Source organism: Molossus molossus, unplaced genomic scaffold (assembly GCF_014108415.1).
Source record: "Molossus molossus isolate mMolMol1 unplaced genomic scaffold, mMolMol1.p scaffold_m16_p_8, whole genome shotgun sequence".
Classification (NCBI taxonomy): Eukaryota; Metazoa; Chordata; class Mammalia; order Chiroptera; family Molossidae; genus Molossus; species Molossus molossus.
In genome coordinates, this window is record NW_023425402.1 from 36,503,864 (window position 1) to 36,528,758 (window position 24,895).

Genomic DNA, 24,895 nt, shown 5'->3' on the forward strand with positions numbered 1-24,895 from the left:
CACTGTTATAATTTGATATTTCTCATGGGTCCATCCATTTCTTCAGATGATTCTTGCTGTGGTCAGTAAGCCATTTTAGCTAAAATTTGAGTTTGTTTATATTGAAATCATGTATAGTATATGATCATCTTATATTGTTAAGATCATTGGAATTATTCTGTCAATCTTAAATGTGCTCATATTTATTTGGAGAAATTACTTAATGATATTTACTGCCTTTGTGAGTGATATCACTCTGTATCTCAAGTAGAAAGATTTGGTATGAATTTATAAAATTTGCATTAGAGAACACAGGAAAAATTATTATTTTTAACATTATTGAAATAATATTCAATTTAATATTTTTCACAAATTATTCAAAGATTAATTTTAAATTTCAGTTTTAATGTCACTAAAAATTTTTGATCAGTATTAACATTATTAAGTTTCAATTTTTTCACCAAATATCTGTTAATTTCACAATTTAATTCAGCTACATGATCAATGCCCCAGAAATGACATTATTATTCACCTTGATTTACTCTTACTTAAGAGACACTAATTTAAATAAATATCTTTAGAAGACAATTCTGCCACTCTGTATGTAGGACTTTATGCAAAGGGAAATTAACACTCTATTTCGCATTTTAGTACTACATTCACAAAATATCAAAAAATAGAACATTCAAAGGGAGAAAATAAGAATTAATATTTATAGTGTATTGAATAATTAATTTCAATACACCATAAATCTAATGCAGCATTTAATAAACAGTTACTACTTGTTTCTGGTTTATTTTTGTTGTTGCATTGATGAGTAGTGATTTAATTTTGGAATTATAAAATCTTACCTTCAAAACCCACATTCTGGATAGCTGAGTTTTCCAATATGTTAAACAATTGCCAGCCACTTATTATTGATTTCATTTGCATTATTTTAATTAAAATCTTTCTCATCAGAATTTTATATTCTTCTTTTTTTTTTTTACCAGGGAGTCTGTAAAAGGGATTTCTTCCTACTTTCATCAAAGTTTATGTTTCATACAGTAATTTTTTTCAGTTGTTACCTAATGGCTATTAGCACATGTTGTCTATTAGTACAATTAGGAGCTACTCACAGTGTCACAGTGTTAAGGACAAATAGACCTTAACCTGTTTGATTTTTTTTTTTTAATGTCCCTGTGCCCTTTTTTCTGAATCTTACTGCTGTCAGTGTGCTTGTCGTACGGGCCCTTTGCTGTTTGGCAGTGTGCATCTGCACTGGTCCTGTGGGTTGAATAACAGACAAACTTTCATGATCGTGACGAAAATTATGAGTGAAAGCCTACTGGGTGTTTGAAGGAATAAAGTCTAGGAGCTCAGAATTGTGATGTTTTGCTAGAAGAGAACCCTTTTCACTTGCTTTCCCTTTTTTTGGCAATATTCACAAATAAGCTAATTTGCTGTTGACTAAAGTCTGCTGCTTAAGCTATGGATACACTAACACCTATACATCAATTGAATTTTTAAGTTGTTTCTCATTGTATCAAAGATATTTTGAGATTGATGAATGAAAACAATCTGAATTTTAATGAAAATGGTTATAATAAATTCTATTCTGTGTATAAATATGTAATTTTTTAAATTCCTACTTAAAAATCTACCTTAATACCAAAAGTTAGCTACCAAATATAAAAATACAGCTGTTTGAAATAAGTTAACAATGTGTAGAAAAGATTGGTGAGTAAGAATAAGAGTAGAAAATTGGGTTGCAGATTAAATCATCAACTTTCTATCACATGTCCTGTGAGAAGAGTTCCATCAGTTACAAAATGTACAGCTTTCATAGCATAAAAATAAACCAATTGTTTAAGTACACACTAATTTTTTCCTGATAGCGACATCAGAAAGAAGTTTGTTTTGTGTAGTTTCACAGAGAAGATAGTTGCAGCATGATCCATATGTGAGTACCATTATCCCTATGATCCATATAGTGATATGTTAAAGGACAGTATATAAAGGTAATATTAGGAGGAGTGAGGGGAAGGGGACTGTATAGAAATGCAGTGTGAGTACAGGTGCACGGTTGTCTGATGGTCTGGATTAATTCAGAGTTAGATTTTATAATATCTTAATAGATTTACTGCATATTCCCTCACAAAGACCTCTTTAGGTATTCTTGTTTTAAGTTAAATATTTCAAAAATATTAAGGTACACTGTATTAAAAAATAAGTACTCTCTGAAGTGAGCTTGGGACTTTTTCAGTGCAGCTAGGTAATTGTGGAGTCATTGATCTAATGAGGCAGACACACCGGGCATTAAGTTTACCATGCATTTCTGAGGAGAGGGCTGTCCCATTCTTAAGAGAGCACCAGCAACCAAGCCAAGAAACCATGTTGAACATTTTAAGTCTTGGCCTTATTTTTTAAAGTAATGGGTTTTGTTATGAAAATTTAAGATGAAGCTGTTTTTATAATGGAAAGAAATTATTGTAATGGAAAGATCATTTTAGACTGATTAATCCAAACTTTAAATGTTTAGGAACTCTGGAAGAGAAGTCTTTTCTTGAGTCAGTAGGTTCATCTTTGACCATCCTTAACTGAGTTTGCTTTATCATAAGAAGCATATATGCTGTCTATTTGCATTTATGAATATTACCTTTTTCCCTTCGTTGCCTTTTGTGCTTTCTCATACTTGAATTACTTTCCATCAAATGGAGCTGGGGCACATTTAAAGGGACCTGCTTTTATACAGGTTGACCTCTTATGCACTGCGGCAGAGATTTAGACCAATGACCTTGCAGTGTTTTGCAGCCTAGTTTTCAATGGCTCTAATTTTTATTGTTTACAAATACTGATACTTAGCACTATTCTCCAGAACAATGTTGAGCTTTAACATCTTCTCCAAATTTCTATGCCTAGTTATTTCCTACTGCCAATCCAACTTAAAAAAAAAAGTCCTTTAATATGTTTATAAATTATTTGTTTGCATAGCCAAAATAAAAACAAAGACGAACTAAACAAAACAAAAAAGAAAGCAAAAAAGCAATATTTACAGTGACTTGCTTTGATGGAGTGCTAGTTTTAAAACATCTGTTTATATTACCTAAAATGTTTGCTAGGATATATTTTTCCACTATTTTATAGCTTAATCATATATTTAAAAATTTTAAGCAGTAGCAATTCCTCATAAGTACTTCCATTTTGTTCTATATACCCTTAATTTTATATTTATCATTATTTGACTGTTATTATCTATATCACCAAAACCATGATAATGTACTGATCTCCATATTTTTCATTTTTATGTCTTTGGATGTAGAGGCAGGTAGAAATTGATTTGACATTCAGAATTAATATTGCAAATTAATATTATTTTGCTAGCGTTGCCTGGATGTGAGGTCTGGATAAACACTAACATTTTTCTTTATCAAAGATATTTACATCTCAAGTGCTTTCTGATAATATGTGCTGTAAACTTGTCCAGCACTACAATTTCTTAAACCTGTGGTTAACATCCAGTCCCCAAACAATGAAAACAAATAAACCCCAATTTTTTCCACAGGGTTTCCTGGCTGGTTATTCCGAGGCTTTGCACGTGACAACCTGTTCTCCCACGTGAATGGAATACTCAGTGTCAATGTGGAAGCCTGGTCAGTTGGAAAGTTGCAGTAAAATATTTCCCTCCTGTGTGCAGCACTTCCCAAATTCTTATTGATGAAGAGTCATTGTGTTAGAAGAAACAAAAAAGTTTCCCTAAGATTGTTAATTTTGTGATTTGCCATCCAGGGTACTTAGTATTCTGTATTTTTACCCCAGGGAAGAAATTTTTCAGTCATTAGTCCTCAAACCATATTTATACATGAAATTTATTCCTCTCTAAACTATTATTTGTGGAAATCTTTTTGCTTTATCAATCAATCACCTTAAACTTTTCTTTAGATACATTTTATTATCACTTGATACAGATAATAAATATAGTCTGCTCCAGATTTCCTGAAGACTGTGAATATCCTTATTTTATTGTTCTAAGGCACAAAGGTGTTTTGTGTGTGTGTGTGTGTGTGTGTGGTTTTTGTTGTTGTTGTTGTTATTGTTTGAAACTTTCAGGAACTTTCACTTACCAACCACTTTTGAGTCCTGTAGCACCAGATCAATGTGGAGGTAAAGAGTAAAGAGGTCATTGCAAAACATGGTGTTTTGGGAGTGTTTCTGAACCCTAAAGCTTCATGTAGTCTCAAAAATCTAAATTATGTAACTTTCAAAACTAGGAAAAATTAAACCGATGACTGATGTTCACCTTCTCAAATAGCCTTTTATTTCTCAATGACTTTAGCCTATTTAAAGTCACACAATTTTCTGTGTTTTCCCAAAGCCCCATCATCAAGGATGACCCCATTATATATTTAAACCTATAGTTGTTATTTTTTAAGACCATCAATCTTGGTATTATTTAGATTATTTTGTTAGGAATATAATTTAAAAATCTGAGGAAGTTAGGATGCTTATAACTCATTAGAACATAAATATTAAAATGTTTTCCATAACTAATGTGTATACCACATAATTTTTAAGGAATAATACAGACTGGTTGCAAGGAAACATTTTCAGAGGTATCCTCAGTCACCAGAAAAAAATATATAAAGGGATAAAATAACCTAATTGTTTCATGACTTGAAGAAATTCAGTCTGAAATATTTAGTTTATACACCACATGTATTTTGTTTTCCCAAATAAAAATATGATATAAAGAAGAAATGACAAAATGCTTATTTTTAGATTAAAGATACATTGTGCAAGCCGATCAAGTCAATTACTGCATAGTCTAGATATTTTTGGTTAGGAGTATATCTGTATACATTTTAGTGTATAGATTGCTTGACTATAAAAGTAACCATATTCTTAATCCCTTAGGCTTCCATTGGCTTTCTTGTAATTAATAGGAAGATTTATCTTGCTATATTTATATATGTTACTTCTCATCATTTAACAATAGGAATTTTAAAAATATTCATTTATTCTGAATACTTGTGCATTTGATTTATACCAGGCTAATGAATAATTTTTATAAACAAAGTGGCTTTAATATTTTTCTAAACCCATGTGTTTTGCAAAGATTACTGATTTTACCTATATCAGCTATCACAGCTATTCAACTATAACACCATGATTTTATATTTGTAATCTCAATTATGTAATTATACGATAAAATCTATTTCTAAAGTTCTTCATAGTTTACAAATCTGGCATATCTCATTTAGTGCTCATAAAACTTTTATGAGATAGTGGCATTATCCCCATTTTACAGAGGGGGATAAGGTTTATGGAAATGAAAGTCTTTTATCATGAGAAGCACCTAATATGGCAGAGTTAGGATTAAAATTACAAGTCTCCAACTTCTAATACAATGCTCTTTTTTACACAATGGCTGGTTTTTATGTTTTATAAAAACAACATAATTGTAAATATCAGATAAGAGATAATGCTAATAGAGAAATTAAAATACAGTGTGCTTCTCTGATTATTCAATGTTTCAAATAAACTGTGGGCAGAAAAAACATCTTTTCTTAATTTTTACATGGCATTAGAATTGACAGAAATGTGTATCAGTGTTATTATTGAAAATACTTTTAATATATAATTTATACTCTAATGACAACTTGCATTTCTGTGGTGCTTTATGTAATTGATAAAGCAATTTTGTTTACATTATGTCATCATACCCTTGAAAGAACAATGGAATACTATAGAAGTTATTATCTCCCAAGTTGAGGCTTTATTTTAATGACTGAGCTCAGAACTCAACCAGAAATGTTGATTCTGAGTCCCCTATAATTGCTTTGTAGAATTATGTGATGGTAAGGTTGACATTCCAAAAATTAGTTCTCAGCTTCACCAAAAAAAATACATATAACCAGAAAAATATCACCTCTAGTAAATTATGTTAATGAAATTCTTCTTTTGTAGATAAGCTACGTACAACGCACAGAGATGACATCACAGGCTCTCAAGCAAATACTCAATCTTTCTTTACAGGTAGTTCAACTCTGGAGGTTCTGTTGAGCAGAAATAATTTCTGAATACAAGCATCTTTGACACCTCATTAACTTAATAAGTAACAGTTAATGCATTTACTTGAACCATCAAATTTATATACTGAAGGGAGAGAGTGAGCAATACTGTTGGTTCTATGATAGAAACAGAACGCATTGTGAACAAAGGGGAATTTTGAAAGTGAAACTTCTAACATGCATTTAGAGACCTGCCACCCTAATGAATCCCTAAGGGCTGGCGATGATGTAATTCTTCTACAGTGACATTTTGTGTGTGTGTATGTGTCCTGGGCCCAAACTGGAAAATGGATTTTAAGTTACTTGAATTATTCAAGAGGTTCTTGCTGAAGACCAATGGTTTGAAGATGCCTAGCCCTACCATCAAATTGTGGGGTGAACACTGATGTGGCTTTTGAATGAAGTCACTAAAAAGTATTTGAGGGCCAATATTTTTACTACAGTAAGAACTCTAACAGTAATTATTTGTGATTTTGCATCAATACACATAGTAGTATTTATTTATAGGTTTTAATACTTCACAGATTATATGACTAATGACTAATGATTAAATTTAACAAGTATATCTTCCTATTTTATTTTATTGCTTAGAAAGTAAGTCCTATTAAATAATATTGTTTCTTATCCCTGACTGCTAATTTAATATAGGTGAAATTAAGCCTTCTAGGACTTTGCTACATAGAATATTATTGCTGATTTATTCCAACGTTAGCTCCACTGTTGTATATAATTTAGGAGTGGGAGTGGACTCACCTTTGATAGAAATAAAATTATCTGAAATAGTCTTCTAAAATATGATGGACATATTTCAAAATGGTGTATTTTCATTATATTAATCAGAAGTTAAGATTTTACCTTACTTCTTAGACTCATTTTAATTCCTGTCAATGAAAAGAATGTCTTTGTAAAATATTACAATGGGCTAAAATGTGTGTTGTTATTATAACCAAAGCAATATTTATTAATTCATATGTACTGACCATTTAATTTGTCTCAAATTAAAAACCCATTCTTAGATTTGAGTTGGCTTTTGTATATGTACTACATAAAACATTTAATAAATATATATTTTGTCCATTATTTTAATTTTTTGTGTGCTGTGCTCTGATAAAGAAGATTAACTTTGATTTAATTTCATTTATTTTCAGCACATATCCTGCTGTAGAGAATAAATAAAAATAAAAGAAGGAAACATTTTAAGAGTTTAGGGAATCTTCGAGAGGGAGGACTTTTCCTATTTTTGGTCTATGAATTTTATAAATTTTTAAATATCAACAATCTGTATTATATAGGAAGTACAGTTTATTTTTTGAGATGACAAATAGTGCCGTTATGATACGTATTTGAAATTGTGGAGGGTTACTGTGAGTTTGTCTTTAATAAGTTTGATTCCCATCTTTAATCACCATTTATTATAATGATGTTTAAAAAAATATGCTGTATATTTCTACTGGAGATAAGAAAAATTCCAGATTTTTTAATGCTGCAAGGCTTTAGTGTATATATAAGCTTTTCTTTAATTCCTGCACATTGGATGAACATTCTTTGTTGTTAAATGTAACTGTCATGAAAATTGTTAAATAGATATGTAATATATGAAATTAGAGTTATGGTTTTCTCCTTACAGATTTTATATTCTCATACCCACTCAATCATACATGTATGTTATTTAGAATGTGTTTTTGTTCAATTGACTTTGGTTGGTCTTATTGAAATCCTTTGTGCCTTGACATTAGATATAAGATACGGAATTTAAAATCATAGAGATCCAAGTGTATGCATTGTTACATACTCAAATCATAATGAACTGAGTTTAGGAAGTTAGTTCTCTTTACGGAAGGCCCACATGTCATTTAACTGACTTTTAATTGTTTAGTGAAAGTTGACTGCTTATGGATTGTTTCACATATTTTTTTCCCAAGGGATAGGATAAAAGTCTATTTTTAAAGTCTCCACAAAAAAATAATGCTTAAAATTATAATGATTCATTGAAGTTGGCTATTTATGAAATTGAGCCATCTCAGTAGACTCAAACATTTCCTGCATCTAGGTTAATTACTATAGTAAATTTATTCCTTTATAGTTATATTGAATATTAGAACCAAAATGCTTTTGTATTAATTCCTTGTACTGTGAATTTATCATTTTGTAGCCATGCCACTAGAAATTAATATCTTTAATCAAGTATTAGAAAAATAATCAAGGAAAATGTTTTATATTAATGAAATACTAGAGTCTGAATATTTTAGGAGAAAGTTTTGTTGAGTTTTACTTATTCCATTAATAATAGAGAGATGTGACTTATATAGACAAATTAGAGTATTTATATAATTATTTTAAAATATTTTTAAATTGATTTTAGAGAGCGAGGAAAGAGAAAGAGAGAGGTAGAAACATCGATTGGCTGCCTCTTTCATGCCCCACACCGGGGATTGGGCCCACAACCTGGGCATGTGCTTTGACAGGGAATCGAACCGGTGACCTCTTGGTGCATGGATCAATGCTCAACCAGTGAGCTACACCAGCCGGGCACAAATTAGAGTATTTAAAAAGTTAATAATATCTTCAAATTTAGTAATTACATGGAAAGAAGAAACAAATATAGTTTAAAACTACATATTTATATTTTAGATTTTATTTTTTTGTTTTTAAACAAAAAATTTATATTTTAATGGGTGATAATGGAAGCTAGAGATAAAACTTTTAAGAATCTGTTCAGAATGTGAAGGAAGTGTAACTGTATACTAAAATGTATAAAATATTATTGTATGACTTTAGTAGATATCTACAATACTATCTATGGCCAAAATTGAGGGGACATATTTTTTTAACCTGAAAAATCTGTAGCATTCATATTATCACTGCCAGTGTAAGGTAAAAGTTATCGGTGGCTGGAAATCACTTGGCCAACTGTATTTGTCGCATCTCAAACCAATTAAATTAAACTCTCCACTCAAGATCATTATTCTACAAAGCTTATAGATGATAGATAAACTTTGCTTGGAAGCAGTGTTTTCATAGTAAAGTGTGCTCGGGTACCATCATTAAAATGTACCAGAAGTGCCCTGGCCGGTTTGGCTCAGCGGTTAGAGCATGGGCCTGCGGTCCAGAGAGACCCGGGTTCTGTTCCCGCTAAGGGCACGTACCTTGGTTGCAGTTTGTCCCCGGCCCCTTTCACATCGATGTCACATCGATGTCGATGTTTTTCTCTCTCACCCTCCCACTCTACCTGAACAAAAAATGGAAAAATGTCCTCGGGTGAGGATTAAAAAAAAAAAAAAAGTACCAGAAGCATCATCTTTTGGCTATTTACGTATAAGCAAACATTCAGGAGCAGGTTTATCTAGATTTCCTTAGTACAAATTCGGTGAAACAGAGGATTGAACCACTATATGAGAAATTGGCCCACAAGTCAGAGAAGAATCCCAAGTATACATGTTTTAAGATCTGAGTCAGGTCATTGAAGCGCACAACAAAGTTTGGTTACACGTAGTCTTTTAAATAGGATCGATGTTCATCATTTTTTTTTTTTTTTAACCTCAAAGACTTCTCAAAGCAGCTTTCAAATTAGTATTTTTATCTAAGTGGTTTTATTTTTGTCACAGCATTTCAAAATGAATCAGCACTTAAGAATTTATCAGGCTTTATTACTACGCATATGAAATTTTAGGGAGAAAGCTTTATGAATTACAATAATATTTTACATGATATTTGTAGTTAATTTTAATTTTATTATTATAAATGCTTTTTTTAAAAGAAAACATTTTATTATTATGATAGTAAAGATACAGCAACTTTAAAAATAAGCATATGACTTTTAAAAATAAAAATAAAGGATAAAAGAGTTTCTTTTTATTAATTTTTTTCTATTTCATTAACTGAAGTGGTCCAGTAGGAGATTAAAAATCTCTAATTGTTGACACCAAGTCGTGTATACATTTTAAAGTGTATGATTTTGAGAGGGATGTAGACTCCATGTAGAGTAAATTTGAACAGACTATAGTTGCTGCTAATGCAATTTTTAATATCCATTCCTTTATAGAATATATTTTATCTATATGACATATTTGAAGAACATTTTTGTATTTATTGTAGTGTGTATAACATTCTCCATCAACTTCTTTATGATATAATGTAAAAAGAAATGGGAAGAGCTTAAACTGAAATGTATGGATTTTTTTATCCTCACCCAAGGATATTTTTCCATTTATCTTCAGATAGATTGGGCGGGAGGGGGGAGAAAGAGAGAGAAAGAAACATCGACGTGAGAGGGACACATCAACTGGCTGCCGCCCGCACAACCCTGACCAGGGCCAGGGACGAACCACAACTGAGGTACTTGCCCTGGACTGGAATCGAACCCACAACTCATCGGTCCATGGGCCAATGCTCTTATTTCTGAGACAAACCGACCAGAGCTGCAGTGTATGGAATTTTTTGCTTGCATATTTGAAATGTTTATTTTTTATTACATTTCTTTTATAGTGCCTACATCTGCCATGTCTGTAGTCTACATAAAAAGTTTTTATTTAGGACCTTCACAGACATCAGCCAAACATATATCCCCAGTCGTCAGCTAGACATCTCATGGTTAACTGGCATGCTTTACTCAAGCTCTTAATATTCTCTTTCAAGATCCACAGGGAGAAAAATTTTAATTGCCTTAATCTGATATATGAAATGTGAAAGGTTATTTTTTTCACAAAGGTTATTTTTCCCACTCTACCCTTTCTGGGCAATTACTGAAAACACTGAATTTTTCCTTTGTTTTTTTTTTCTTTTTTTCTCAGATGCTTTCTTTAGCATTATATTTTTGAGCCAAAACACTAAAACTAAAGGTTCATAAGTTTGTGTTTACAAAGTTAGAATTGTAAAATCTTTTTTATGACTTTAGTAAAATTGAATACTCTGTCATTTGTGTGTACTCTTTTGCTAAAAGCTGTTCTTGATAATTAATTTCTCAACACCATGTCCTAAAAGGATTTGTTTTCTTTTTCAGATGATAAGGAAAAAGGATAGAGGCCAAGGAATAATTTTGAAAAATATGATATAATTTAGAAGAGTAGAAAGGGAGACACTAAGTTTAAATACTTACCTCAATTCCATGAATAAAATTTTAGCAAGCATCACTAGATGGCAGACTATGCCTTGGTGTGGATAGTCATTTGAGGGGGAGTGGGATGGATTAATCCAGTGCCTTCCATACATTTTGTGTATGTTTCAGGCCTCATGATGACAGTAAAATGAAGCTCTCCTATAGTCTGAAGTGCATTTGTAACACACATTCATTCCAAGAATTCCAGTCCTAGCCTTTGCAATGCAGGAGTGTATCATTCTAGGATGTACACACTCAAGATTATGATATTCATAATCTTTTATAGATTGAAGAAGTCATACTTAAAATAATTAAAGCATTCTCTACTTTAAAGTGTTACACTTTCGTTTTTTCCATATTGTACAGGTGACTTGGATTATTACTGGTTGGATCCTGCCACGTGGCATAGCCGGGAAACATCACCGATTAGTTCGGTAAGCTTTCTGGGAAGTGAGTGTTTGGAATTTAGGGGTAATATATGCTGTTTATTGTCCTTGGTCTGATATGTGATAGATAGTAATCTTCTTCTGCTCTGTTATACATTTTATGAGAGCAAGTATGATTTCATTTAAGACAGAGCAGTTATGAATAAAAATATTATCACTGAATAATTATAACAAATTTTAAATAAAAATAAATCAATAAATGATGACTGTATAGAAATTATATATTATTTGGTTAAAGATAGCAACATTAACAGCAACTCAAAATACAAAATCAGTTTTCTTATATAAGCAAATATACTTTTAAATTTCAATTAATTTTATTTCAGGGATGTACCTGTTTTTAGGGATGTACCTAGTTGCTGACTACTTTTAGAACTACTTATGATAAGTATCTACTGCAAATAAAATATAACTGTAAATGAAAATTGTTACAATCCGAGGATAGAGCTCACCAGAATCAAAGATTCCCTCTACAATGTCTTTTAACTGAAGGAAATTATATCATGTGACAACGAATAATTATGTGTTTGTAAGAAAGAAAACAACTATTCTTTAACTGTATTCATATTTTACTAGCATCCTGTAACGTGGCAACCTTCTAAAGAGGGGGACCGATTAATTGGACGTGTTATTCTTAACAAGAGAACAACCATGCCCAAAGAATCAGGTGCATTACTGGGTCTGAAAGTAAGTATGCTGGTTTAAAATGTTTCTTAAATGGTGAATTCAGTATGGACTGGATTCAACAAAGTTTCTGACAATGGGTTTTAAATATTATTCTCTCTTCTCCAGATAAGTCCTTCTAGAGAATATGTCTTGTTAAATATATTAACTAATGATAGATTTAATATTTCATCTAGTTTAATATTTTATTTATTTATTTATTATTTTTTTTTTTTTGTTACAGATATTTTACCTTTTTACCCCATTGGCACCCCCCACCCCACCCCACCCTCCACCCTGTCCCCGGCTTAGTTGTCCATGTCCATTGATCATGCATACATGCATATAAGTTCTGTGGTTTATCTCTTCCCACCCCCCCACCCCCCATCCCCTCTTCTGAGGGATGTCAGTCTGTGCCCCACTTCCATGTGTCTGGGTCTACTGTATTCCTCAGACTGTCATCAATATTTTAAAAATACTTTATTAATATGGCAATGATATATTAGAAAACTACGATAAAATAGGAAAACTAAAGAATATTTCTCTGAATATAAAGTTCAAGGACAATTTTTTATACCAAAAAGGTTTTAATGGGTGGTAGTAAAGTTAGATAATGTGGACTGCATACTTTTATTATATTTTGACAAAGAACATAAAATATTCATTAAAATATTGTTTTCTAAATGCAATAGAATTTATGGTAATATCAAAAGAGTAAATGTTTCCTTTATAAATATTAATTTACTTTAACAGATAAAATGAAAAACTAATAAATTACAGATTATATTTTATTGTAGGAAAAATATATGCATGCATTTTGTTTTATTATGTGTGTGCATGTGGGTTAAATCACATGGTTTTATTTGCTTTTGAAAACGTAGAGAAAAATTTAAAGATGTCTTTAAAATTATTTACCAAGAGATTGTATTACAGTTGTGTGATAGTTTGACTTCTTCCAAGCCATTGACTATTAATCCAACTAAAATTTTAAGTTAATGTACTTAATAGTATCACCTTATTGATTATTACCATAAATTCTCTTGCTATGAGATAATTCTGATCACCTCCACTAATGGGCACATCCCTAAGAATTGTGGTTCAGTCTCAACCTTTGAGAATATCTCTCTGACTTCTAATTATACATTATATAGCCCCTGTTTTGGAAGAAATTAGACTTAGAAATGTTCAGAGGTATTTATTTTTAGTTACAGTAGAAAAGCCAGGTGACAGTGTTAAATATTCTGTAATATAACTCAGACTTTGAGAGTCAGATTAAATTGCGTATATTTCAGATGAGGAGCTCAGTAGCAGAGATAAACTTAGGCTGTTACTCTTTGACCACAGTAAATTGCTTCCCGGAAGTGGCCTGTTGTTGGTTTGAATTCCTAGCCTTTATGTTTTAGACCTACATTCCACTAAAAATATACAAAAGAGATCAAGATCTGATGTGCCCATGCAGCATTATCTGCGTTCAGAAATATAATTCACATGGTGGGCATGAATTGAGAGGATAAAGAAAAATGAATGCTAATGAATGCTAATGTCAAAACAAACACTCCCTGTCTGATGGTAAGTAAGGAAGGTCTAGCATTTGTCTTCTAAGGCTGCACATCATTCATGTCGCCGTTGTATTGTGGGGTCAAGATAAGTAATCAATACATAGCTTCCTTAGGATACATGGTCATCTTAAATATAATGAGGTGATGTTTTCTTTTTAAAACTATGCTGCCAGCTCCTTTAATCAAAAATGTATTTCACTTTATGAATGTTCCCACTCTCAATTCTAAATACATCATAAAAGACTGTGTGATTAACTCCTCAAACTAATAGACTTATGTTTCAGTCTTGGGCACTTATAAATTTATAATTATCCAGGTTGTTGGAGGAAAAATGACTGACTTAGGACGCCTTGGTGCCTTCATCACCAAAGTAAAGAAGGGTAGCCTTGCAGATGTAGTTGGACATTTAAAAGCAGGTAAAGTTTCTTTTGACACTTAAACAATTTGTACTCTGTGCATGAATTGGTGGTTTTCAAACTTGGGTAAGTGATAGCTAAGTCAATTAAGTAAATAACTAATTTTAATGCATGAATAAAGATTTTTTTCTTGATATCTTCTCTAGCAGTTTGGAGAAAATAAGTATAGGAATCCTTTTTATTTATGTAAAAATAAATAGATGCAAATAGATTACTAATTTTCATAGATGGTTTCATAATGTTGCTACAAATATATAAATATTTTTACATATGAAAAAATATCACTATTTTTTTAGTTCATGTTTAAGCTATAGTTATTACTACAGTTTTTCATAGTGGTCCCAAAACACTTACTCAGTAGCAATGTTTTTAATAAAATAGAATCCCAATCATATTTCTTATACATGTTATGTAATAAAAATAGTTGTTAATTTAAATTACATATACTGTACTCATGAGCAATAAATTTTCTTTTGAGAGCAGAGCCTAGACAATTAAACTGGTTGTATATGTTTTACATTTATTTGTAAAAATGAGAAACTATAAGAAACATAAGCAGAATATATAAGGTAAAAAATATACTTTTTTAATTTAAGGGGATGAAGTTCTAGAATAGAATGGTAAACCTCTGCTGGGAGCTACAAATGAAGAGGAGAACATCTCTGGGCTATGTTTTCAGTTTTTATACCTTAAGACAGTAATTGTTGAAACCTTTAGAAAAATATTCTATGAATCTTAAAGACATTTTTGTTGTAACTGATTACCAGGGTAGCAGTTCAATACTATTTAGGTTTTTCCTTTGACAGGAGCATGCTATGCAGGTGTATATACAGAAAATTCAATTTAGGGTTGTTTCTTTTATTTACTATACATACAGCTTTGAAGATGTGCAGAGGGAGAGTCCACTACTATTTCTTATCAGGGACTAGTTATCATTCAATAACTAACTCAGTCAAGAGTGACTATGTCAGTAAATTAAGTGTTTGCTTATTTCATGACCCAAAAATAAGCCCGAGGAAGTATAAGAATCTCTTGTTGACTATTCCAATGTTAGATAACTTTAAATACACAAACCTGAATTTTCAGATCAGATAATAAATGCAATAGCTTACGATTTTGTTTTTGTGTTTTAGTTGAAGATTACTTAAAGAAGTCGGTGAAAGGTTTTTCTTTTATATTTTATTTATATAACACCCTTATGTGCCTAGAGCCTGAGAAACTTCAATCTAAAATGTTAAAAGTTCAACTTTAGTAACTATAAAACATACTAGTATACTTTCTCTTTAAGCAATTGATATATGTGAAAAAAGTATTTTAATAAAGTAAATCATATATGCTATCTGATTTACATTATAATTTAGAAACTATATTTTCCTTCTATTTGCATATAAATATGATTGGTCTATAAAAAGACAGTGCTGTGGTTTTTTTACCATGACTTTTGTTCAACATTTGCAGTCTTGCTTTAATCTTGGCATAGCTTTCTCTACAGCAGATGCCCCTCTTAAGTTCGTGCACTACTTGATAGAATCATCAAAACCCCAAAATAGACACTGACACTCTCCTCATAGACTCTTCTGGGTCTCCCAGTCATGATGTGTTCAAGTCAAAGCTCTGTAGCTTTGTCCTCTACTGACATTTCCAGCCACTATTACCATTCACTTAACCCTCTAGCCATGGCAGTCTGCCTGTTGGTCCCTGGCAAGCTGTTTCTGCCTATAAGACCCGTTCAGTGCCTCTAGCCTATCTGATTTCTTTTCTGCTTCTGTGCTCTGCCTTTCAAACTCATCTAATGTTGCCTAAATTCTAAAGTATTTCCTGATATGTCACCCAGAACAGTAACTAATTACTATCGCCCTGGCACTACCAGGCTCAATTTCTGGTCCTCAGGTGAACTCATATCATTTCATGAAAGGTATTCATTTCTACATTTTTCCCCCAACCAAATTTAAGCCCAAATAAAGTGTCTTCATTTTTTTATCTTTGTATCATCATAATCTATATCCCTGCCTGAAGAGATTATTCATACATAAATAAATATTGTTGAAGAGACCAGCTTCTGGTTTAGAGTGTATTGGTTTGGAAATAAATAAATACATTATTAAGTTAATTTGATATTAAGAGTTATGCTTCCAGGTTGCTGTCTATAAAAAGGAAAATGGTATAATGCCAATGTTTTTGCAAAATGTTGATTGCAACGCATTACTGGGTAAAATTGATTTAATGATTGGCATCCATCATTTAAAAATTGAAATAGAACATAATAGAATAGAAAATATCAGGGTAAGTATTGTTCCAGAAAATATTTTTATACACATGCACACACATATACATATATACACTCACATGATTCAAACTCTATTTTCTTGGCCAAAAAAAATGTAAGACTACTAATATATGTTTAAATATGTAATTCTTTTCTTTTCTTTTTTTATGTAAAGTATATTTATTGCCTACTTGATAAACATGGCTAGGGAACTTTTTAGGTCAAACTGTTAAAAGTCATTTAACTATTGGTAATAGCTGTACTCTTACCAAACCAAAGCGGCATTATGTGCTTTTCAAATATTTACTTTTTACTTTTGAGTAAGCAAAGATTTGGGTGGAAAAAAAATGTTACTTTAAAAGAGCTCTATCAAAACAAAATTTTCTATTAAAAAAATAGATAGCTGAAAATGAAGGGAGTTCATGTTTATGGTTATGATGATATGATTCATTAGTTCAAAATTATTTACTTAGCTACTAACATGTTATAGACACTGAGAACAACAAAATAAGTAGAAACAAAAATCTTAAGATGCTTCAAAGTATCACTGAGGCTGGAATAATATAGCTGAGCCTGGAATAGTATAGCATAGAGCCTGTATTGAAAGGTACCGGACAGAGAACCATTTGGAACCTAAAACTTTACTAAATACTTATGAAAATAAATAGTATTTCCCAAATGATCTATGGTGAAAACTCTAGTTAAAAATAACAAGTTGTTAGCCCATGTATTGTAATATGGTATTACATACTCTCCTTGATTAATCTTAGAATATTTAACAAACGAATGATTACTTTTTATTTTAAAATATTTTCTAATTTTATATGCTCACAGTATATTTTATGTATAGAATGTATGTGTTATGAACATCTGGAAGTGGGTTAACTGTCATGCAACAGTTTTACATCTGCTTGCTTTGTAACTTTGTCATAGCTACCCGCGTTACCCTATGGGTATGAATTCAAGTCCTTTCATGCATTTTTATTCTGTTGTGCATCTGGTGAAGGCGATGAAGCATGACTTATAACTGGACAATTCATGCTAACAAATGTTAATTGCAATTTCTACCAAAAATAAAAAGCAGGATTTATGCAGAATTTAATAAGAATCTTTTACATTTAGAGACGCCTACATTTATTATATGGAGGGCATGCTGCTAATTATTATTTTTTAATGTTTCCAAATAAGCTGTGCTAATTCCATCCCATAGCATGAGATTATTTTTATGTTATTTCTGGTATATTTCAAAAGATAAAGATAGTTTTATACTGTACTGTTTCTAGTGACAAATAGGATTCACTGGGGGAAAGAAAAAGAAAGAAAAGAAAGGAAAAGAAAAAAAGTGTTTAGAAGAACCATTTAGCTGACATTATATGGAATCAATATTTTTTTGAGAGCAGAGCCTAGACAATTAAACTATTTGTATATGTTTTGCATTTCTTTGTGAAAAAACAGAAAAGATAAGAAAAATCCACAGAATATATAAGGTAAAAAAATACCCTTTTTTTTAAATTCAAGGGGATGAAGTTCTAGAATGGAATGGTAAACCCCTGCCGGGAGCTACAAATGAAGAAGTTTACAACATTATTTTAGAATCAAAATCAGAACCTCAAGTTGAAATTATTGTTTCAAGGCCTATTGGGTAAGGCTAAAAAAACTTACTTTTTAAGTTTAGTGAATTACATGTATTAGCAGGGTTTTAAAAAGAAGTTTATACATTCATACAGTACATGTTAACATGAATAGTTTTTTCTTCAATGATGGGCATACATTTTAGATTTTTTTAAATTTCTTAATTTTTTAAACTGGAATATTGAATTTTCCTCACTATATTTTAGAAGCTTCACAATTGAACAACTGTAATATCAAAAAGTATTGACATGCATTTTTTTTTAGAAATAAAATATAGAGTAAAAATATTTTCTTTTAATGGTAGAGCTATTTATTTTTAGTAATTCTCACTCACTGAGTAATATTTCCTTAAAGGGAGTTACTAAAAACTCATCTTCTTGTGATATTCAAAATAGTAGTGATTTTATATGTCTTCATGAACTTTTTATTATCCTAAGGATAGACTCTTTTTTTCTATATTTTTATCCAAGGATAGTTCCAACTTTTATTTAAAAACCAAGTAAGTGTGAAATATTTTAACATTATAATTTGTCATAATAATTAATATGATATTTTTAAAACTACAATTTTCAGCATAATTTAATTATCTATAACTAATAGGATATTTTCCATATCTTTGTATAGAATTCCCCGTAGTGCTACCTTTTCCTGGCAAACATACAAAGTCCAGAACATTCATTTTGCCAGTTTATAATTTTTTGGAAGGCATGCTTAATTGTCTTATTATAATTGGCTTAATGTTTGAATCCCTATACTTTTGGAAATAATTTACTTTTCCCCCCTATTTTCTAAAATATTATAAAGCCAATAACTAAAGATATTTTATGTTGAACAAATGCTAACCTTAAAATTTTATTGTCCTCTTGAATATGTCAATGCAAAACATACAAGAAAATATAATTATTATAATTCTCAAAGACTGAAAATGTATGAACATATATTCCAAAGAATTGTATATTTATAATTTATAAAATAAAGGCAAGCTTATAACCAGTTTTAAGTGATTATTAAGAATAAACATTTGCAAAAGTATTTTACATTTCCATGCAGATTTTTTAAAAATAGCAACACTATAAATTATGCTAGTTTTACATAATATGTGTTCTAGTGCTGAGGTAAATATGAGGCTGGAGAAGAGGTAAGTAATTGGAAAATGAATCAAACGTATAAAAAAATAACAATTAAAATCAAGCATGTGCATATTGCCAAATACTTTCAGATACATAGTGGTTTCAAGTAATCAGCTAAAGTATTAATGATTATTGCTGACTAAAAAACTAACAGACAATTAAAGTGGACTGGAATAACATTTTCATTATTTTTACTGTTGTATTAAAATAATTTAAAAAGTAATAATCTACATAGCCAAACCCTAACTGTCATAGATTATGGAATTTATAAGAATATGGAATACAAAAATTAAATGAAAATTAAATCTGGTATCAATTTTCCAGTTAAAGGAGAAATTTTTAGATTCTTGGAAGAATAATTCTAGCTATACTTAATAACTATGTTTAACATAGTTCTATAATTAATTTAAAGCAGAAAGCAAACATTTTACTCATAGTTTTGTGGCATAGTGATTTCAAGAATTATTGCAAGTATAACTTACAGGTACACTGGTTAGCACGGTCTAGCCACTATGGAAAACAGTATGGAGGTTCCTCAGAAAATTAAAAATAGAGTTACCATATGTCCCAGCAGTTCCACTTCTGAGTATTTATCTGAAGAAATCTAAAACACTAAATTGAAGAGATATATGCACCGTTAACTGCAGCATTATTTATAATAGCCAAAATATGAAAGCAAACTAGATGTCCTTCCATAGAAGAAGAGAGAAAGATGATGGGTACAGATATACAATGGAATTTTATTCATCCATAAAAAAAGAATGAAATCTTACCATTTGTAACAACAGGGATGGACCTAGAAGGTAGTATGCTAAGTGAAATAATTCAGACAGAGAAAGACAAATACTATATGATTTCACTTATATGTGGAATCTAAAGAACAAAATAAATGGACAAACAAAACAAACTGATAAAGAAAACAAATTGATGGTTGTTTGGTGGGACAGAGATTAGGGGAATGGATGAAAAAAGTGAAAGGGATTATTAAATATAAATTGCCAGATAGAAGAATAGTCATGGGAATACAAAGTAGGGAATATAATAAATAATATTGTGATAACTAAGTACGGTGTCAGATGGGTACTGACCTACCAGGATGATCACTTCATAAAATATATAAATGTCTATTCACTATGGTGTATAGCTGAAACTAATATAATATAGTATGTGAAGTGTAATTGAAAATGAATTTTTTAAAAAGAGGGATGTAAAATATCAATTTAAAAAAGAAAACAAAAACCCAAGGTCTAAGAGACCTTAGTCATCTTGATGTATTGACCATTTTTGGCAATCTACCAAATACTATATTCTTAACCTTTATGGTTAAAATTCTGGTCCGGCTGATGTGGCTCAGTGGTTGAGCGTCAACCCATGCACCAAGAGGTTACCAGTTCGATTCCCGGTCAGGACACATGCCCAGGTTGTGGGCCCAATCCCCGTTGAGGGGCATGCAAGAGGCAGCCAATCGATGTCCTCTCTCATCAGTGTTTCTGTCTCTCTCTCCCTCTTTCTTCCTCTCTCTCTAAAATCAATAAAAGAAAAAAAAATTAGAACTATTCTGCTACCTCACTTGTGTGTAAAATTATTTAAGAAGGTTTGTGTATTTGTCAAGTAGGAATTTATGCCTGAAAATATTACTGAAGCAATTGACATGAAATAAATTTTTATTGGAAATCACTTAAAAAATTTTTATAACTTTTTCACAATTCTTTCACTAACACGTAAAATCCAAAGCTTGTACCTGGCTTTAGAGTTTCATATTCTAACTTTAATAAGTGACTTTGATGTTGATTTTCAAAGAAGTTATACTATCTAAAAAAATGTTTCTGGATTTTTAAAAATTTACTTTTATTTCCCTAATTAAATTTAGAAGAAAGTAGAAAATTAATAGTTGGTTCCTTGCCTCTAGGTATTGCAAATTAGTCTCTTAATTATCATATAAAATGTTTATTTTATATACATTATTTGCTATATAAAAATATAAAATAACATGTATTTATAAAATAGATGATACAGAGCATAGTGCCAATTGCAAGAAGTATAAATTGTAGGTGGTTATGAGAATTAGTTTGCATAAACAATGTGAAAATGAGAGACAGGAAAATAATTAAACGGAGAAAACTTTTTGTTTCTATCCCACCTTCCTCCCTGAAAGTGCAAAGAAAAATCAAATTGTAGTTAGATGACAAGGTAAGTGGTTAGAAATTCTTAAATAATATTTTAGTAATTCTGTTGACACTAGCTTACTCCAGTCTGCTTTAATATGTCATGTTAATACTTGCATATTGTTAATCAAGTCCTTATATTGATACTACGTATCTTTGGAGAATACCAGAGGTAAAGTAATTCTGTGCAGCACAATGTCCAAACCAAACTGGCCCAGGGCTCCTAAGGTCACAGTGGATAATGGATTAAGCTGAGGTTATATTAAATATTTACTCAGACTTTGGGAGTGTGACAGGAATGGGTATTCTCACAAGTCACTTTCTAATCATATCTTAATGACCATCTATTTAGCTAACTTCAGTATAGAGATATGAATCTCTATATAGGGTTATATATGTGTATATGAATTTATATATTCACATATATAAAGTATTTTGGCTTTTTTGTTGCAAGCTTGTATCATTTTTTAATTTTCAGTGCAATTCATCCTTTTCATTTTATTAACTTTGCCCATGATATTCACCATATTATTTTAGTATCAAGAGATGTTTTCATCCCTTTCATTCAGTAAACTCTTTCAGATGTGTTTGTAAAGCATTTAACTGATTTGTAAAACGTGTCATTTTAATTTTCTAAAATTGAAGTAAAATATTACCTTTAACATTTTTTATTTCCAAAACCTGCTGTTTTGGTAGTAAAAATATTGTGGTAATTTTAGCCACAATATTAGTCTGATTGTTGTCATGTTAAAAGTGTTTTGCTATTAAATATATAAAAACTTATTTTTACTGCAGTTTTTATTTTTGTGTGGTGTTTGACATTCATACACATTAGTAATTGCCTTAATAGTAACTCCTGTCCATTTCCACACCTGTAAAGACCCAAAAGGAGTTTTCACACCCCTGAAGTAGGATTGGCTGTGACCCCAGGCAGGGCAGTTCAGCTAACGGGATTTTCACCCTGCACTGTTTCTTCTAGTGACATTCCACGGATTCCAGAGAGCTCCCATCCTCCCCTGGAGTCCAGTGAGTATAAGAAAGATTTCCTTGTTATTATGAGATGTGTTGAATGAAATTGAGGAATAAAGATTTACTATTTTCTTTAGTTACTTGATGTAAATGAATTAGTATTGCTATACTAAGGTTATCTTCAATGATATCAGAAGTTGGCAACCATGACACTCATTGGAAATCCAAAGATGTTCTACCTTAAGATGTTTCTTTTTCGTGTGTGTGTGTGTGTGTGTGTGTATGTGTGTGTGCACGCCATGCGCGCGTGTCTATATGAAAATCTCTACTGGCAATACTCTTCTGAATCATAAAAGTCAGGACCCTCACAGAGCTCAGTTATTATACCAGTAATAGTTTTCTTTTCTGTACATAAAAATGTATTGTGATACTGGGTTATTCGGTTTGAATGGTAATTAGCTCAGTCTCATGAGCCGCCTCGTGAAGGAAACAGGCACATCAACAAATACTTTTACTACACCACAACCGTGTTGAGTATGAGCATGGAAGTGAGTGGGTGGAGTAGAGGTCAAGTTCAATGGACAGTGAGTCTAGAGGGTTGAATCTACATAGGCATTAAAGACACATTAGATGAGAGAAGATGACAATGTATGCATAAAGTATGACAAGTAATGAAGTTTTCAATGTGAATATGGAAGCGACCCAAATATTTACTGTGAATTGGCATTTAATTAATAAAATGTGGCCATGATCACCAAGTGTTATTGTGTAACCCAGCTTATAGAAATATAAAATACATGGTGATTTATGGGGAAAAACAAGTGGTGGTGGTTAAGAAGAGGTAGAAAATATATGGGTGGGATAAACAAGGTTAGTATACCATCATGTTGTGCATACCTGCTAGAGATGAGTCTAGGTTTGGTTTTGAGCTTTCTGATAACCAGTATACAGATAGAAATGGAACCAATGTGTAACTTATGGTGTTGATACTATTTAAGAATTAACTTCTGGAAAATTAAAACAAACTGATTATTGGAAGCAACAGTGTTCTTGTACTGAGGCCCAGGAAAAAAAAATTATCCTAAGGAAACTTGATAAAAGAGACATAGTAACAAATAATTTTATAGCATTGTTTCTTATAGTTAATTGGAGAGCACAGAATGATGCTATGTGGCTTATTTTAAATTTTATTTACACATATAGAAAAATATTGCATGGATAGTATATCCTCAGGCAATGCTCTGTAAATAGTGTTTTACAAATAAAGCTAAGGTTTGAATGTGGGTTTAAGGTTATACTTACTGGACTAACAGCATTATATAGACATTCTCTACTGCTGGTTGTGTCAGGTTACATTTGAACAGTGATTAGGAAAGAGAGAATTTTCATTTGAAAAAGGGGAGGAAGGGCCTCACTGAAGGGCTGAGTGGAGAGCCAGCCTCCTCACATGAAGGTCCTTGTGGTGAATCATTGAGACCGTATTCTCAGACTTTCAAGAAGTTAACTTGTAAGAACTAAACTGAGATAGATGGTAAATCTTATTTTAAAGGTGGTGAATTTCAGGCTTAGATGTACTCATAAATTATATTATATATGCATTCATTTTGATTTGATTAAGGATAGCTCAAAACAGATAATCCTTTAGTCAGGATAATTGACATGATGGGTACCATCTTTCTTATAAAAGAGTGAAGCCTTTTACCTATATGTGAAGTTATGCAAGAGCCTAAACTGTATAATACCCTCCCAAAATGTAGAAAATCAATACTCACATATTGAAGCAAATAATTAAAATACTTTATTATATCATTTTAATTACCTTTAAAATAGGCAGTTAATAAAAAAAAAATGTACATGATAACTTTCTACAACTATCCAATTCAAAATAGGCTCTGTTATTGTTGGTATTCAGTTATGATCTCATACAAATAACATACATTTAACATTTTATAAAAAATAGTTAGTTCCCACACATATATGTCACAAATGTGTTACTGAGAATTATTTAACCTCCCCCCCCCCCCCCATTTTAGGTTCCAGTTCTTTTGAATCTCAGAAGATGGAAAGGCCTTCCATTTCTGTTATTTCTCCAACAAGTCCTGGAGCTCTAAAGGATGCCCCACAAGTCTTACCAGGACAACTTTCTGTATGTATTTTGCTGTACACAGTGAAGACCATTAGTATTTGCTCACCGTTCTGAGTCTGTCTTAAAAAATGTATGGCTTTTATTTAACACCATAGTCTACGTCAATTTTCATACATTTTTTAATTGCTCCCTTGTTTATATATTCCTTTGGAGATATATATTGGGTGCTTATAATGTGCCAGAACATTAAATCATAAATAACATAATTAAATAAAATATCCATTTTATTTTGTCTGTTATATAAAAGTTTCTGAGGTAAGTAGTTGGTTAGACATAATCAACCTAGAAAGTTATGTTTCATTTACTTAACAACCTTATGAGTCTGGAGACTGAGATGTTTAAATTTAAAATATTCTTTTTAACTCCTTAAGATATTTGG

The 24,895-nt window shown here is 31.2% G+C and overlaps 1 protein-coding gene across 1 annotated transcript in view; it reads left to right on the forward strand.

Moving 5' to 3' along the window:
* The window catches only part of RIMS1 (regulating synaptic membrane exocytosis 1), a 428,918-nt gene that overhangs the window by 275,272 nt on the left and 128,751 nt on the right, over nt 1–24,895 (forward strand). The window contains exons 6-11 of the mRNA XM_036248759.1: nt 11,491–11,558; nt 12,147–12,257; nt 14,109–14,208; nt 17,993–18,116; nt 22,381–22,427; nt 24,404–24,516. Of these exons, the coding sequence (XP_036104652.1) occupies nt 11,491–11,558; nt 12,147–12,257; nt 14,109–14,208; nt 17,993–18,116; nt 22,381–22,427; nt 24,404–24,516 (563 nt within the window). The remainder of the gene's footprint in view (nt 1–11,490; nt 11,559–12,146; nt 12,258–14,108; nt 14,209–17,992; nt 18,117–22,380; nt 22,428–24,403; nt 24,517–24,895) is intronic.